The 17,555-nt window shown below is 45.6% G+C and overlaps 1 protein-coding gene across 4 annotated transcripts in view; it reads right to left on the bottom strand.

Annotated features, from left to right (window-relative positions):
* Window positions 1–17,555, bottom strand: part of WIPI2 (WD repeat domain, phosphoinositide interacting 2) — a 619,932-nt gene that overhangs the window by 482,581 nt on the left and 119,796 nt on the right. For all 4 annotated transcript variants that reach the window (XR_011302182.1, XM_069645520.1, XM_069645521.1 and 1 more), the window contains exon 4: window positions 10,129–10,225. Coding sequence is in view for 3 of the 4 variants with exons in the window: in XM_069645520.1 (XP_069501621.1) it covers window positions 10,129–10,225 (97 nt within the window). In the remaining variant the exon portion in view is untranslated. The remainder of the gene's footprint in view (window positions 1–10,128; window positions 10,226–17,555) is intronic.

The raw sequence follows: 17,555 nt of genomic DNA, 5'->3' as shown, positions 1-17,555 counted from the left end.
TGATTTCCCATAGAGCGTCCCACCCCACCGAATCAAAGGCCTTCTCAAAGTCGACCACAAAGTCGACCACAAAGAGGGCCAACAGGTCACGGATCTGAGCTGCTCGGTCTAGGGCAATCTGGACCCTGCATAGGTTAATTTGTGTAGATTTGCCTGGCATAAATCTGCACTGGTCTGGGTGGACTAGGGATTCGATTACCCCGAGCATTCTGTTGGCTAGTATGCGGGCCAGTATTTTTGCTTTCATTTATTAATGATATGGGCCTATATGAGACACTGCGATCTGGGGGTTTCCCCGCTTTGGGCATTACCACAATGCATGTTCTCCGGAGGTCGAGGGGAAGGCTGCCCAATTCCCTACTACGAAGGAACATGCGGTGCATGTGTCCCGTCGGTGTCCCGCCCAACCTCTTCCATATCTCTACTGGGAAACTGTTAGGGCCTGGAGTCTTCCCTGTCTGCAGCCGTGTCAGTGCTTCTCCCACTTCTTCAGTGATATCAGTGTGTAGCTGCTCTGCCTGTTTTCTATAGAGATGGGGGATCGTGATCGAATCAAGGAAGTGTGGGGTGTCTAATGTGGGTTCTATTGCGGTGGGAGTACAATTGCTCATAGTAGTTGGCAGTCGGAGTCGCCCGTCAGCGTCTTCCCGTTGTGAATTTGAATTGCACGCACTTGTCCCTTTCTTAGTTCCCGTCTCTAACCAGGCTAGGGTTTTGCTCGCTTTGTCCCCTCATCTGGCTCCAGCCCGACCAATGGGCCGTCCAAGCATTGTCCAGGGAAAAGTTACTCAAAACTTCTTGGGCCGTTAACAGGGCTTCATGTGCAGTGCGAGTCCCTTCCTCTAGTAGTTGCTCCTCCCGCCTTACCACCTGGACCTCTGCCTCAAGGATCTCCTCTGTGTGCCGCTTACAGCGGGCAGCCACCAGGGATATTGCTTCCCCCGCAGGACCGTTTTATACGCTTACCACCTTGTAATCGGACAATCTACTGATTCTTCATTTAGGTCAAAATATTCTGAAGTTTTATTAAAGTCCTTCCACAATCACAGGTACCCCTAAATAGTAGGTATTCAAATGCCAGGTGGGATCACGTTTGTGCTGTGTGCTCTTTAGGTTTAACAGTAAGGGGAGTGGTCCGAAATTCCTCTCGCCAGGAATTCTGCAGATAGTCACCGGTGGGCCATATTTTTGTGGGTGAAGAGATAATAGAGTCTGGAGAATTACCAAGGTGCGTTAAAGTAAAATGAAAACACTGTCTGAAGTGTGTAGTGCCCGCCACGTGTCAAGTAGCCCCATTGCCTCAACAAAAGTGAATAGTTTAGACGGTGTATCTCCGGCCCTACTGCCCTTCTGTGACCTGTCGTTGGTGACCTCCATGACCTCATTGAAGTCCCCACCCATCGCCCAAGAGTCCGCGCTATCATTATTGTTTGCAGCTCATGGAGTTCTTCTGTTAGTGTGGAGGTGCATACGCTGCTATGAGGCCCCAGGGCTCTCCCTAGATGTCCCCATGTAGCACCACGAACCTACCCAGAGGGTCTGCTCTCACTTTCTTGGCCTGGAATGGTATCAGTTTGTGCAAAAGAATCATGGCACCCCTGGAGCCGCTGGTGAACCCAGCCTGATATGTGTTGGTAATTGGACCTCTTGAAGAACCTGCAGTTAGTGCCCAGCAAATGGGTTTCTGTGATGAAGGCAATAATCGGGGGAGTAGCGATTGAGATATTGAAGCACCAGATTTTGCTTTATGCAGGACCCCAGACCGTTAACGTTCCAGGTCAGTAGGGAGACCTGTCCCATCTGTGTCACGTCTGCGCGTCTGTCGTGGCGCGGGTGGGGAGGATGTGGTGTGTCTCGAGAGTCATTGCCATGTTGGGGGCCCCAGGCAATCCAAGACCCTGGTGTCTACTCATTGTCCTCCCCGCTGCTTTTTGCATTCGTATAATTCGGGCCCCAACTGTTGAACTTTTAACTGTAGAGCGTAAACCAGAGCTGTGTGTGTGCGCAAGAGTAAAGTACCAACGCCGAGTGTGGAGGATGCTATGTTTTGCTGTTTCTTGGATCTTGAGTGCGGGTGGTTGTGTCTTAAGACGCTTGTACTTAACTATATCCCTTAAACTCCCCCCCCCCCAAACCAGAAGCACCTGTCGCACAAACATATAAAAGCATGAACTAATGAGAACTCATTTGGGAAAGTTCCTGGGGGTTGGTGCGCTGCTCGTCCGCGTCTCTGTGCCTCCGTCCGGGGATGCCGGGCTTCACGTCCCATTTTTAACCGTAGGGTGGTTCACCAACAGCGAGGAAGGGGCGTGGGGGGGGGGAGGGACACCACCTCCCAGTGCTATGTCAAGCCCCTGCGGGTCATATTGCATCGCCAGGTCTCAAGTATTTCCTGCTTGTCCAGGAGATCCTGTGTTTCTGTCATCCATGCGTGTTGGTGTAGTGCGCACGGATGGCAGGGTGTCTCCATCGTTGTCCTTTCTGGGTGTGCTGCTACTCGGTTTATAAGGTCATGGAACAGAGGATCTGCGTTTCCAACCATTCCGAGGCCTCACGTGGGTTATGGAACACGTGGACCGTATTATTATGGTATAGTTTAAGGGTAGCCAGGAAGAAGAGCGGGTATTTGATGCCCAGGGACGCAAGTTTCATCTTCACAGAATCGTAAGACTGTCGTGACCTCTGGACTTCTTTTATGTAGTCAGGAAAAGAACCCTATTCGGTTGCCGTTGTATGTATTTGGGCATGTTGCTCATGCCATGTGGAGGAATGTATCCCCGGTCTCTATAGTTCATGAGCTTACACAGGTTGTCAAGTTTCTTAGGTCCTGTCGTAAAAAAGGAGACTTCGGATGCCAGGCCATCAATTTTGGTCTCCACCGAAGCCCTGGACTCTCTGATGGCTGCCATAATATCTGTGAGCGATGGGGTCGGGCTTGCTTCCTCCATTGTGGCGTCGCCCCACCCAAGCCATCCGTCAGTCCTGAGGTTCTTGTCGGGGCACTCATGGTGTATTTAACTATTCTGTTTTGCATTGCTCCTCTGCGGGGCAAATCCTTCACCATGTCTCAGATGCGGTGGGTCACTCTGGGGGAATGGTCCAGATGATGCAGGGTAGTGTTGGGAGGGGGGGGGCGTGTGATGTAGGATCTCTGCAGGGGGGGCCCTGGGGAAAAGTCTCCAGCACACTGTCCACTTGGTCAGGGTGCTATTCTCGTGTGCGCCACCATTAGGTTATCGGAATCCCCTACCGTACGCGTTGCTTAGTGTCACTGTGGCCACAACACATTCACTGCCGGCGTTGCCAGTCTTGGGGGAGGGGGCAGCAGAGGGCGCCTTCCGTTCAGCCAGGGGGGGGTGGGGGGGAGGGAGAGGGGTAGACCGTAGGGTAGGGATGATCCGTGTAGCCAGGCCTCACGTTACAGATGCCGGTTGGGTTGTGTCCATGGGCGGGGGCCCTTTAAGGTATGGTGGCTAGGGTGTCCAATCTGGGTTTAGATGCCCCGTTCCACCGGTGGCCCCACCAGGCCTGTCAGTGCTCAGTTTATGCGAGTTCCCCTGTCTTCCAGCCCCTTCTTGCCTGCAGTTTAACCAAAGTGTCCCTGGATGGCTGGTATATTGGCAGCCCCTTTGCTTAACAGGCCACAGTATATACCAAGGGGTTTTCCTGTCCCTCTGCCCCACTCCACATGTCAGTATTTTTAGGGAGGTATTGCTCCACTACTGTGGTTGGCTTGCGTGTTGGCGGCCCACTTACTTGACAAGCCTCAGAGTGTTCGAGGCTGCATGTCATCGGGTGCCGGAGGAGGGTGGGGTGGAGGGCCCTCTCCTGTCGAGCTCCGCTTATCCCTTCTTTGTAGCACGGACTCCTTACTGACTTGGCGGGGCGGGCGGGTCGTGGGATCGTGGGCCCGCTGCTGGCAGGTGTCTCCGGGTGTGTTCCGTGTCGCGGGCTGGCCCTTCTCGGCCCCTCCCTCAACCTCTGCATCCCTGTAGCTAATTGGCAAGCTCGCCGGTCACCGTGCTTGAGCACAGCATGCCTGTGTCTATGGTCGGTGTTTACACACAGTGGTCCGCTGTTTCAGCAGATGGCCCTCCAGCCCCGGTGTGGGGGTCTCCAGGTGTTGGGGAGTCCACTTGTGGAGATCTCTGCGGCCAGTCTGGCCTTGGGAGGGCAGCGATGGACTGTCTGTGCCGCGGGTTCCACTGCTGTCCAGGTGACGACCTTCCGTTGCCGACCTCCAGTATGGCAATGCTCCTCCTCCCTCACTCCCGCGGGCTCCACGCGGCCCCGGGCGCCACAAGCGTGGGAGCAGCGGAACATACAAAACGCCTCTGGTTTCGGGCAGGCAGCTCTGATTTTTGCTGAGACTTTGTGGGGGTGGTGGTTGGGTGTTCCCCCCACCTCCAATATCATCAGGACCCGGACCCAAGTTCGAAAAACAGGATATTCGTAAAGATATTAGGCAGCCACGGCAGAGCTACAGAATTTTATGACCGCATCAGTTGGATGCCCAACAGCGCCCCCTACACCGGGTTATTTAGATCCCTACCAAGCAATCCAAGAATCAGCAGGGGTAGACTTGCATTCCCATGAAGACATCAGGTTAGACCCAAGAGGGATAATTGTGATTGAAACAGGGATTGGAGTACAGAGTCCATCAGAACATATGGGATGGATTGCCCCTAGACCTAGATTAGCATTAAAAGGCATTCAAGTGCTAGGAGGGGTCATAGACGCTGATTACCAAGGAGAAATCAAAGTCATTTTAATGAACAGTGGAGACCAAGTGTTACCCATTCATAAGGGTGATCGAGAAGCCCAACTAATTATTGCCCATGATCAAAAAAGGGGAGGACCCCCACAGTGTTAACTACTCGTAGGGATCGTGATTTCAGCTCTTCAGACAGCATGGTACCAGGTGCAAATGTGTGGGTAGAAAGACTAAGTGGCACACCGGTGCCCACAGATGTTATTGCTTCAGGCAAGGACCAAGTAGTCTTAGTGATGGAACCTGGCAAGGAAACATGGCAGTATGTGCCTGCAGACAAATGTTACTTAAGAGAGTGATTATCAACACCGATATCTCTTTTCTGGGATTGCTTTTTAGATCCTGTGTCTGGCTGGTCTAATTGTGGGAATAAATGGACTTCGTTCGGGAGAGTCAAACAGCATGCTGCAACCCATGCGAAATGTTACATCTGTGCCAGTGATCCATGGGAGTCGGATTATGAACAATGATGTCCAAAAGCAGACCAATGCCAATGACAAAAAACCAGCCAGACCGAAGCACTGGATTTGTGGAATGCGAAAGACATCAGGTGCGAGTACAAACATTGATGCTGGCAATGCGAGAGATATCCTTGGGTTGGCGAAGATATCCACCGATGATTGCCCAAACGGAGAACATGTGGACATATCTAGCACGGCAAGTTTTAAAACATCACATTTCTGCCTGACTGATGAGCATCATGCAGAAGCTTTGCCGACTACCTGTTTAGTAGCAGTGCCAACGCCTGCTCCGATCCAGAGGTAAATTTTCGGGGTCATGCACAATGATTCTGCAGTACAGGATTCCGATGTCCGGCAGTCCTTTTCTGTCTACGAGTATTGCAAATTTTGCCAAGAAACAAAATCACAAATGGAGAAACCTGACACAAATTATAACCTATAAAGTGACTCAAGGCGATGTTTGCTTTCGTATGACCTGTGAACCAAAAGAAATTGGCAAATGCCAACTGCTGAACCTAACTAACTGCGTTGAGAAGAAATTGGGTGCACGAGTTCCAAGCACATGTACCAATGTAAATAACACCATGGCCTGTAATTACATAGTGGAAGATAACAGTCATCGAAATCATGTGAAACCTCCAACGGGATGGCTTTTTCATGTGGCAACATCACATACACATACATTCCAGGTAACATTTCTGGGGGTCCATGTGCCTTAACCCGATTAGGATTAATGATTTTTCCGTTACACCCAGCTGTACATTGGCGGAAATTATCAACTGTTGAGTCTGTAGGGCTAGCCCCGAATTGTGATTCACATGTGCATTTGTTATTGTTATCGGAGGCCGAGGTATTTGCACTGGCCTATTCATTAGTGGGAGACGGGGGTTTAGCTGCTGGGGGCCTATACATCTTTAATCAAATTAGCGTGTTTAGTAGTGAAAGGACTCAATCACACTTTACAGGCACTGGATGAGTTGCTTCTTGATAGCAAAATGTTCAGAAAAGCAGCTTTGCCAAATTGAGCTCCCACTGATTATTTGTTGCTGAAGCATAACCTGGGTTGTAATGCAGTTGAAGGTAGGTGTTATTTTAATCTGGAGTGATCATTCACAATCCATTGAAAGCCATGTTCATGGTTCGCAAGATTTGATATCCCAAGTGTCACAAGATCATACCAGGAATTGGTGGGACTGGCTATTTTCATGGATTCCAGATATTGTGGGTACCCTGCTTTACGCCTTTGCTTGAATTTGTGTAATACTAGCCATTATAATTGCTGGTTGCTTTTGTATTCAATACATTCCCAATTTAGTTTTGATGTTTTGCCGGGTTTCAGAAACCGACTCCAATGCCAGTGGGCTATGGTAGTCAATTATCCAAGGGTGGATTGGAATGCCCGAGCTAAAATATGGCTCTGGTGTACAGTGCATTCTGGGGACACTCTGAGCCATAATGGATATTTGCTCCATACCCCAGTGAAAGCTGAACTTGTACATATATTTTCAGCATCATTAGCAGTATTTTATGGAAAAACACGATTTCAACGTTATTCATTGCTTATGTTGTTCTGCATGGCTCATCCAAGCACACAGTGCTCGCAAAAAATGGGATCCGCAGGTGCAGGCTTGTACCTGATAAGGTTGCTATGGGCACTGTCAAAGTTGTGGATGAGATAGTGTAAAGCTTACCTCTGGTGCCCTGCAGGAGTGCCTGGTCCGGATCGTCGAGAGTGCGCCCCTCTGGGATGATGTGGACTCTAGGATGAGATGGGAGGCAATGCAAGTCCAACCCACTCCTTCCCCACTGCTTCGCTGAAAGCTATTGCCCAGCGGACGATGTGGTTGGGAGTGGTTTGGGTAGGAACCTCCAGTGTTGCTAGGAAGTTTGATGGTGTCCTGGGTGAGCCTAAAGGCAAACATGTGAGTGTGTTAGAACCGGTTCTTCTGCTCTCCACCCCCACCTCCCTTATCCCCAAGGTAGCTGGCTGGAAGTGGGGACCTGGCTCACCTTTGAACTGCTAAGGGCTCATCAAGGGATCAAAACAGCATCCAGTCCAGTTCCATCACTGGAGAGTGGCCCAGTCCAGCTGTGTCACAAGTGATGCATTCTGTGGTAGTTTTCAGCTGAGCTGTAATGTCTTTTACTGTACTGCAGGGAAATGTTTGGTCTTTGGTTGCAATGCTGCATCTGTGGTGCCTGCAACAATTCGAATCCTTATATGTTTGAGGCACGTGATATGCGCGTTATGTGTTACTGTTCTTATCTGTCTTTCAGGGTGCCGCCGGCTGTGCTCTGCAATCAACGGACATGCGGATCGCTGCTTTCAGGTAAGTAGAGTCAATGGGGAAAACTGAAAATGCAGGTTAATGAGCTTTCAAATGCTTTGTATTTTCAGTTTTCCTTGCAGGTGTGGAAGAAATGCAGCGGTGCTGCCGAGGGACACTGTGGTGGGAACGAGGAGCTCTGGGTAAGTATGGTCGCGTGGATGGATTCCTGAAGAGCTGGTAAGCTGTCCCGAAGAGCTGGTAAGCTGAAGAGAAGCCGGAAACAGGTTTGTAGAATACGCGGCAAGCAGTAATCCACTTGCACGTGGAGCCGGGAGCACAGCAACCACACACGCTGAGCAGGGGAGAAAACGCTAAGCAATGGGTGTGTCCCAGGGAGGGGCTTTTATGGTCTTGGGCTGCACCCATCCACTAGACCAGCAGGGATGTTGATAGAATGGGCAACTCGGTGGCCATCTTTGTACCCAAGTTGAGTCCTAACTTGGCGGCCTTCTTCGCGGGGGCTATCAGAGTTCTCAAACAGGCGCCACCGCCAACCAGCAACCCTCAAGGTCCATTCCTTACCTGTGTTACTAAACCTACCCCTGTGGGGGTGTGATGGTGCACTAGGGGTCATGACAGAAACAGAGTTGTTTTCTTTGCTGTTTTGAGAAAGGGAACACCTCTGCTCCTTGAGGTTACATGGGTCACTCCGGCCAGGGACTGTTAGCTGCCAATGCGCAGGCGCTCATGCCAGAAGGCTCGAGAAAATGCCACCCTGCCTTGTGGATGCTTATATAATGCAGTGCTCTGGAAAGGTCAGGCAGAAAACAAAGGCCTCAGTCAGAGGGGGGTATGCTTTGCTTCGAACCTGTGGGTTGCTGTGCTCTGTGCCTGGGTATGTTCCAGGGCTTTCCAGCAGCTTCCGGCAAGATGAGGATTGAAGTTGCAACCAAGGTGATGCATTTTCTTTAGATTACTGTCTTTTCTGCAATTTATTTCCTCTATAGTATTCATTTATGTATGCTTAAATATGAATAAATAGCTGCATAAGAGCCAACTTATCTTCTAACCGTGTGTGTGTGTGAATCATTGCCTTGCCTACCTGCATCCAAGATTTGCTCTGCAGTGTATTGGTGATAAAAATATATATGTCTGTCCATGCACTTTTTGGCAGGCAAAACAGCAGCTTAGCCGGTTACTTAGCCGGATTTTCTCTCCGAAGAGCTAGATTTCTGGCTGGCAATGGAGGCGGAGGGTGATGTTGATCGTGTCCAGGACCCAGTTCTGCGGGGACCCTGGTGAACCCAGACTTGCAGTGCTTCGCCTCATCCTGGGCCACCACGGATGAGGTGCCCTCACAGGACTTGAAATCCCTCTCCTCGGACCAACCTGCCTTGGGTGAGGCATGCCCCTACTTGGGGCACAGGGCAGAGGCCTTGGCATTCAGCCACACTGCTAGTCTACTGTGCCTGGCCTTTGTCTTCTTGGAAAATCTGCAGCATAGCTTGCAATCTCCTTCCATTTGGTCCGGATGCAGGCAGTAGAGGCACTGCAGGTGCCTGTCCTCCAGAAACACATTAAGGAGCACATACTTGGTGCAGGGCTTGAAGAGGGATCTTCCTTCTTTCTTCTCCTGTGTCATGGTCGGAGGGCGTGAAGTAGGCCCGATGGCCTTCTGGAAACTCTGACAATCTTCACCTTTGAGGGGTACTGAACTTCACCGACAACGGATCCCCGCTGTCAGCAGATGGAGAGAAGAGCACACAGGCTCTTTCAGAACAAAACAAAAAAAAAACTGTTTTCCGCGGAAGAAAATGTAGAAGTAGCTCGCAGAGCAAAACTAGAGTACTCCCAACACTGAAGCGTGCAGTAAAAAACAGGAGATAGCTGCCAGGGGAGGGGCTTAGGGAGATGTCAGTCATTGGCTAGGGGCAATATGACCCAGAGGACAGTGATTGGTTTATGGGAGAAATACAGTCCTGTACGTGAAAGTGAAACTGTTTTGATTTTCTTTTAACAAGGATTCCCAGCGGGACGACAGGGAATATTCATGAGCATGTGAATCCATGGCAGACCCCATGCTGGAGAACAATAATATTCTTCATGTACGTTTTCAACTTTCTTTGAATTCAATTTACTTTATTTTATGATCTCACGTCTACTTCGAATTATACTGCACTTGAATTGTATTACTATGACATCCCTCAACATTATACATTTGAGTCAAAAACACATAACTGGAATCCAAGACAACGAGGAGCAGTAGAACAATTGGCTGCATGTACTATGTTGAACTTTCAATGGGTTCTGTAAGATTTTGTTTGAGGTTACTACTCCACTGCAACAAAAGGAGCAAGATCCTTTAAAAAAAAGTGTTTTTCATTAACAAAGTAAGTTAGAATACACCACATAATATATGTACACACTGAAAAATGTCTTCCTTTATGCACATTAGCCCGTGTACACAGGCCATTGCACTAGACTTTCATAGCTGAAACAGGTCTGCACTGCTTGAAAAAGAGGTGTTCATTGGCACAAAGCTTTCAAATGGCACCTAATCAACAGGAGACATTCAGGACTGAAGGTTTTGCTGTGAATTTCTCATATTGCTCAGAATTATCCTCACCTGTTGGATTTGGGGGAGTCTCCCGAATAGTATGTAGGACTTTCATGTCTCGGATGTTGTGTATGTAGAGGGATTCTTCAAGACATACTATCAATCTCTAAAGAACAACGGAAATCAAACACACATGAAACATCTCCGGTGCTCTTAAGCAGTGTTTTACACATTATTAACAAACAAAATTAAAATGAAAGCCATTTATGCTGGCAGGCCACTTACAACTAGCTTGCTAAAAATGAGCTTCGATGCAAAGAACTTTGGCATTTTGCAATTGGTTTGACACAGAGTACCAGCAGACGTTATTCCTTATGGAAAAAAATAAAGGAGCCACAAAATATAGTACTAATTCCACCAAGTAAATTATTATGCCTTCTTGGGTAGCTTTTGATCTGTATGGTTTGCAATATATATATACTCCCAGTGATTAAACAGTGTGCTGCCGTGGCTTCAATAATTTCCAATGGCAATTAGAACATATAAGAAATATTACTTACCAGTAATAATCTTACTGTAGCTTGCATCCGCTTAGAATCACATACTTTGCAGAGGACGTCATCTAGTGGTTGGTGAGGAGCCTTACATAATGTTTTTCAAAATCTAAAAAGGGCAATTGACAGAGCAGTACCTATAAAACTATCCCTACTGTACGTCATTCACGCGTCAACGTCCTCACATCGTTTTTTTCTGACATGTGAAGAATGTGGTCTTCCTTGCATACGTGTGTATGTACTCTTGTGCTCCCGTGTCGGGAGGGTGGGCGGATGCATGCGATTTTAAGCAGATATAAGCTTCAGAAAGACTAGGATTGGTAAGTAATATTGGTCTTCTAGAGCTTGTGAATCTGCTTGGATTCACATGCCTTGCATAGATTAGCAAGTAGCATTTAGTAAAGGAGGCGGGAGAGCTGAAGGGCTGGAACGAAATAAATGTCTGAATATTGCCTGACCCACTTGTAGGTCTGATTTTGATTCTGTGTCTACACAATGTTTTGTGAATGTATTTACTGAACTCCAAGTTGCTGGTTTGCACATTAGCCAGAAAGGCAAGAGCTGACATTGTGCTTCCTGTGAAATGAGCACTTGGTATGCATGGTAATGATTTATTAGCTATGGAATAGCACATCTGTATTCATTTAACAATCGACCTATCAAATGTGGTCTTGGAGTCTTGCCTCCCCTATTTCTCCCCATTGCAACACACAAAAAGAATGTATGTTTTCCATATGTCCTTTTGTCAGGGTAGTACATTACTGCCCTACGTACATCTAGAGTATGTAGTGTTAGTTCTCCTTTGATTTGTGGGTTCTGGAAGGATCCTGGCAATTTAAGTGAATGGGTCACGTGGACTATAGATATGAATTTTGGAGAGAATCTAAGATGTGTTCTTAGCTCACGGGCAGCGCGCTCCCCTTGGAAGCAAGAGGGCACGGAGTAACACAGGTTCGATCCCCAGATCCGCACTTCGAAACCTCTGGGTATTAAGCGTGTCATAAATAACCAATTACATTATAAAACCACTTTGTTTTTATGACTTGTGACTAATAGGTCAGAAACTGCTAGTGCTTATAGCTCACTTATCCTCCGTATCTATGTTATAGCAATGAGGAAAGCTACCATGTATGCTATATCTTCAAGGGAAGCTTTGTGCATGGATTAAAATTGTCCCATGAGCCCACTGAGAACCGTGTTCTTAGCCCTCCACTGGTGGGTGTATGCGTTTAACACCTCCCCATAAAGGCTTTAACTATGGCACTCTCCACCATGATGTTTTTTGTAGCGATGTGGTGCATGCGGTCAAAGGCTGCCCAGTGTACCTTAAGTGAAGTATACACAAGGCGCTAGTCTAGCAAGTACATGAGAAATAGCACCACATCTGGAGCGGATCAAACTATGGGGTTTGTTTTGTTTCTTTTGCATCAGAATGCACACCTTTTCCATTTGTTGACATAGCAATGTCTTGTGTTTGGTTGTCTTGCTTTTCTAATGATACCCATACACCTTGTAGTTGGATATGGCCAAACTCTATAACCTCAGGAGCCAGGCTAGGTGTGGTTGTACGAGGTGTCGGGTGTGTTATCCATTTGTTCTTCTGTGTTGGCAGGTCTTATATTTGATGTAGCTTGATAGCTGGGTACAAAGAAATTTTCATTAGGTGCGAGTACCATGGCTGTCTTGCCCACATTGGTGCAATGAGTATTATTGTCAAACTCTCTCGGTGCATTTTGTGAATGATCTTGTGAATGAGTTGTGCTGGGGGTAAAAGTGTATGCAAATATCTGACCAACACATCCATAGTGTGTTGCCTAGGGACCCGGCTGGGGGAAACTGGATGCCAGGTTTTGGCATTTTTTGTTTTCTTTTGTTGGGAACAGGTCTACTGTTGGGTGACCACATGTCGCGAAGATCTGTTTGAGTGTTTGTGTTCCCTTTTGTGTTCTGGTATTAAGACTGTGCTGAGCGAGTCAGCGAGACAGTTGTGAATCCCTGGAACGTGCTGTGCTTGAATGGATATGTCCCTTTGTATGCACCTATGCATATGTTTTGTGCCAGGGTGGATAACTTGTTTTGAATGTGTTCCGCCCCATTTGATATAGAACATGGCAGTTTGTGTTGTCGATTTGTAAGAGGATGGTCTTTCCCTGTAGAACATTTTGTTGCCAGAATTTCTAGCAAGTTTATGTGCTATGTTTTTTGCTTTGCTGTCCATTTCCCATGGGCAGTGATGTGCAGGAAATGTGCCCCCACCCTGCCAGTGATGCATCAGTTATTGTTACTTGTGGCTGCAGGGACACAAAAGGTCTCCATATGCTGATATTGCTCGATTACCATCAAAGGAGGACTTAATTTACTACTTGCGAGACTACTACTAGGATCGAACCACTGACCTGTGTTGGCCATTGCTCCGCTAGCCACTGCTGTATTATTTGCATTCTTATTCGTGCATGGAGTATTATGAATATGCAGGGTGCTATCATGCCTAGGAGTCTCATAACTTTCCTGACTGGTAACAACTGACCAGACTTGAAAAAGGGGATAAATGCTTATAAAGCGTGCACTCTTTCCAATGTTGGTATGCTGTGGCTGTTCGAGTGTTAGAAATGCCCACAGGAAAACCTTTTCTCTGGGGAGTACCTTGAATTGGTAGTGCTCGTTTAGTATTTTGAATAAGAGTTAATTTCTGTGGCTTTGGAATATTGAAATATGAAATTATGCATTTTTCAAATTCAGTATTGCCATAAAGTTTCCCTCTTTTAGAGGAGGTATGACTTTGTAGTGTTGTCATCCTGAATTTGAGATTTTACATATTTGTTTGCTGTTCCTAGATCTAGCACTGGTCTCATAGTTTCATTCTTTTCTGGTACATGTGTGTGTTTACCTGATATACTGGTACTTCTTCCATCACTCCCTTTCAGAAGAATTCTTGTATCTCCTTACAATAGAACTTTTAGGTGTTCTGGGGCTATGCTTCTCATTTTGGGTTGATGATGGTGTGGTTTTCTTAATAGCTCAATGCAGTACATATTCTTTACTGTACTTAGGTCCCACTTGTTGGAGGTTATCCCCTCCCATGTGTAGGCGTCAGCTGAGATGCAACCTCCTACTGGGGTTGCATGGGAGGAGAATGTTATTTGTCAGTTGTTGGCAGGGGCAGCACATCTTGATGCTTGTCCTCTGCCATACACTCTGCCTCTGTGTGGATGGTGTATGGTCGAGTAACCACTTGTTCAGCGAACATCTTTATGGGCCTATTTGAAGATACAACAATTTATCAGGACAAAGCATATCAAAAAACTTGTTCATTGGTTGAGATATATCGATGATGTGCTGATACTATGGAAAGGAACAGAATTGGAGTTCACTGAATTTCAGAACAGGATTAATCAAAATGAAATGGGTATTCAATTCACAGGTGTTTGTGATGCAACCGGTATTAACTTTCTAGACCTTACAATTTACATTGAACAAAATCAAATCAGAACATGCACATACCGAAAGCCTACTGAAGTGAACTCAACATTACATGCAGCAAGCTGCCACCATAGACCAATCATTGTGAACATTCCATCAGGGGAATTTCTAAGAGCGATAAGAAATTGCCAGACCGAGGAACACTTTGAGAAGGACTTTAAAGTAACTGAAATCAAGATTTCTGGCTAGAGGTTATTCAGAACAATGTGTCAGCAAAGCCCTGGCCACAAGTTCATCGGTAACACAAGAGCAAACGCTATTACCAGTGTCAGAGCAACCAACTATTGGATTTATCACTAAATATAGCAATGACTACAGAATTTTGAAAAAATTCTAGCTAAACATTGGCATCTTCTGAAATTAGACGAAAATATTGCCAACTACGTGGATGAGAAACCGAGGATCATCTTTAAAAGAGCAAAAACATTGAAAAACAAATTAAGCCCATCGAATCTACCGGACCCAGATATGGAAGAATCACCGAACTGGCTAAAAGCAACAACCAATGGTTTCAGGAAATGTGGGACCTGCACTATGTGCAAATATGCACGCAAGAAAACGGACTTATTCTGTAGCAGTAATAACAAGATCCTGAAAATCAGACAACTTATAAACTGCAGGACGAAATATGTGATGTATGGAATCATTTGTGTGTGTAATCTGGTTTATATTGGCAGCACGATCAGAGAACTCAGGACCCGAATAAGAGAACACTTAGCAAAAATCGGGAGTCAGGACCCAAGACCAGCACTTGCATGTCATTGGCAAGAGAAACACCAAATGGATAATAAGGAAGATATTGAGTTCATTGGCCTCCAAAGAGTGACACTAGGAAGACGAGGAGGTGACAAGGAAAAGAAACTAAGGCAAACCGAGGCAAAAATAATTTGTAAACTAAACTCTACAGTATTTGGCCTTAACACGGACAATGAAATGGTGTCTTTTCTTTAGAAATCCAACAAAGTGCTATTTAATTACAGTGCATCAAAAATTAGACTTCCATTGCTGATGTATACATTTGGATATTTACCCTATCACTTGCATATTATCCTGTTAAATTAGAAATGTACAGATCTGGATAAGAGTTTGAGAATTGCCCTATACAAAACCTCTCCACAATGTCACCAACTCACAGATTATATCCATATGCTATCTAATTTATCTCTTTATGTTACCAGATGATAGACTATGACTCCCCAACACGTGGGAATAGAAAACACTTTGTCTCATTTGGCGTCGAGAATCTAGCGCATGCAATATAATGCGTTTTATAGTGACAACACAACAATTTATTTTTTTCGCTAACATCACCGCAATTTGGCCATAGAATGCAAGCGGTTGATCAAATATATATTTTTTGCTTCATGCAGTATGTAAACTATAAATGGAGACCCGGATATCTCTTATTCATTTTTCACTTTTATTTCTTAATTTAAGACCGCAATGGTCCACTTTTCAATCTCGATACATATAGAATAGTGAATAACTGCACTTTAAACAAACATAACAAATATTGTAACAAGGTTATTGTACCCCATAATTGTATTTCAGGTAAACCAAACCAATATAATATGGCCACCGAGATAACTGATAGCAAACAGTGACAAGGAGTTTTCTGATAGCAAACAGGGCCAAAGGACTCCCCGGAGGTTCGTTACCATAGTAACGCATAGAACTAAATACTCTCCGATAGGACGCCTAATGGCGCCTCCGAGAGTTTGCAGCACGCGATAAGACGCGTATCTTTGTCGTAAAGTAAGAGACCGTCTAGAATTTCATGTTTCACTTACAAGTTTGTCAAAAATGCTGCACGTATGCGTGCGCTCTCAGTTATCCGCTTACCTCGGACTGTGATACACCTAAATAGCAATTAGAGACCTTAAATATCCCTTGGTAACATATCGAACTGTATACGTGCTAACAGCAATGTTAGACTATGAAGAGGCATGACACACAATAACATATTTTGAATTATTTTAACTAACATAGCATTAATGCCTATGAACAACAAAATTACAAATAAAACGCACACACGCGCATTATTACTGACAACCTGAAACGCCTTTCATTGAAAGGCGAATAAGACACTATCGCATTTTAATTTAATCATGTATTCATCGCAATCTAAACTGTTTATAAAGGTGACATTCTTAACGCTTCCTAATTATAGGGATCTAACCCGCTTACTGTGGAACAATCTTGCCAAATTTAATAGGGGCACTAGAGGAATTCAAGGCAAAATGTTAAATATATATTTTTTCAAAGTCCCAATGGATGATGTTGCACTTTCACACCATTAAGCACAAAATCTAACAAGTCATTTTCATCTACTCTTTCACCCTTTTGCTCCATCCCTTTTCCCCACCCTATTTATTGTCTGGCTATTTATTTTCTTTTATTTACTTTTCTTTGGAATTACTGTATCAGATTTAATTTTTGTACTTGGATCAACTTGTAACATGCATGTGTTAATTTACTTGTATATATTCTCACATTCCTATATCCATTGTTTGTTATTAATATATGGTGCTATGATAGAATAATAGCCCTGATTTGAAAAAGGTCTCAAGGGAGACCGAAACACGTGTCATCAAAAGGGCACTTTGTAAAATAATAAATCACTTTTTGATCATTGGGCGCAGTCTCCTTCCGGGTTACTCAATCTTACCCACATGTTTTTTTTTTTAAGTTTGAGCTACCCTGGTGTGAGTAAAGTTGGCTTGGTGTGGTGTCTGAAAGGGCCGCCTGCCTCCAAAACATCCACTCTGAGGGAAGGGTCTCCCTGAAATCTGAGTTTTTTGGGTGTTGTGTTTTTTCCTAGCTTTTTCTAGAGCATCGTCTATGGCTGTACCGAACTGGTTTGTCCAGGAGGTTGGCCTCTGTTTAGGTTTTGAAACCTGAGCCCCTAAGCCAAGCATGTCTTTTTTAAATTGTTGCCTCTGTCTCCTCGACATTCATGGAGTATCTATAACAGCATTGGAGTTATTTTTATTCTCTGCCATCATCTTTTAAAGTTACTGAGCTAGTAGGTTCTGCTACTGGATCAGTAACTTGTTCCATTTCGTCCCATTGATCTCCATCATCCCTTACCATGAGAGCTGTTGTGTTAGCAATTCTAACTTCATGCCAGGCAGATGTTTGCCATTTTACTCCCGAAAGCATAGATCTTTTTACTTTCTCTATCTGGTGGGAATTCACTTTTAGACAGAGGTGCCCTTCCTCTTTTCCTATTGGTACTTGCCATTAGGGAGTCAACCCTGTGCTGCTCCTTGTGCTGCCTACAAAGGGGGTCAGAGTAGGTACTGATCTGTATTTTTTTCTCAATTCTAGGGTTAATGGGCCTAGTCTGTAATGGGCTTGCAAAATATGGTGTCATTCTTTTCACTACACTTTTTAATGAAGGGATAGCTTATGATTCAGACTGTCTTTCCTTCATGTGGTTCCTCTAACTGTATGTAAACC

Source organism: Ambystoma mexicanum, chromosome 2p, assembly GCF_040938575.1.
Source record: "Ambystoma mexicanum isolate Mex_15411 chromosome 2p, UKY_AmexF1_1, whole genome shotgun sequence".
Lineage (NCBI taxonomy): Eukaryota > Metazoa > Chordata > Amphibia > Caudata > Ambystomatidae > Ambystoma > Ambystoma mexicanum.
The sequence above is the reverse complement of the archived record's forward strand: the minus strand, read 5'-3'. Positions and strand labels throughout refer to the sequence as shown.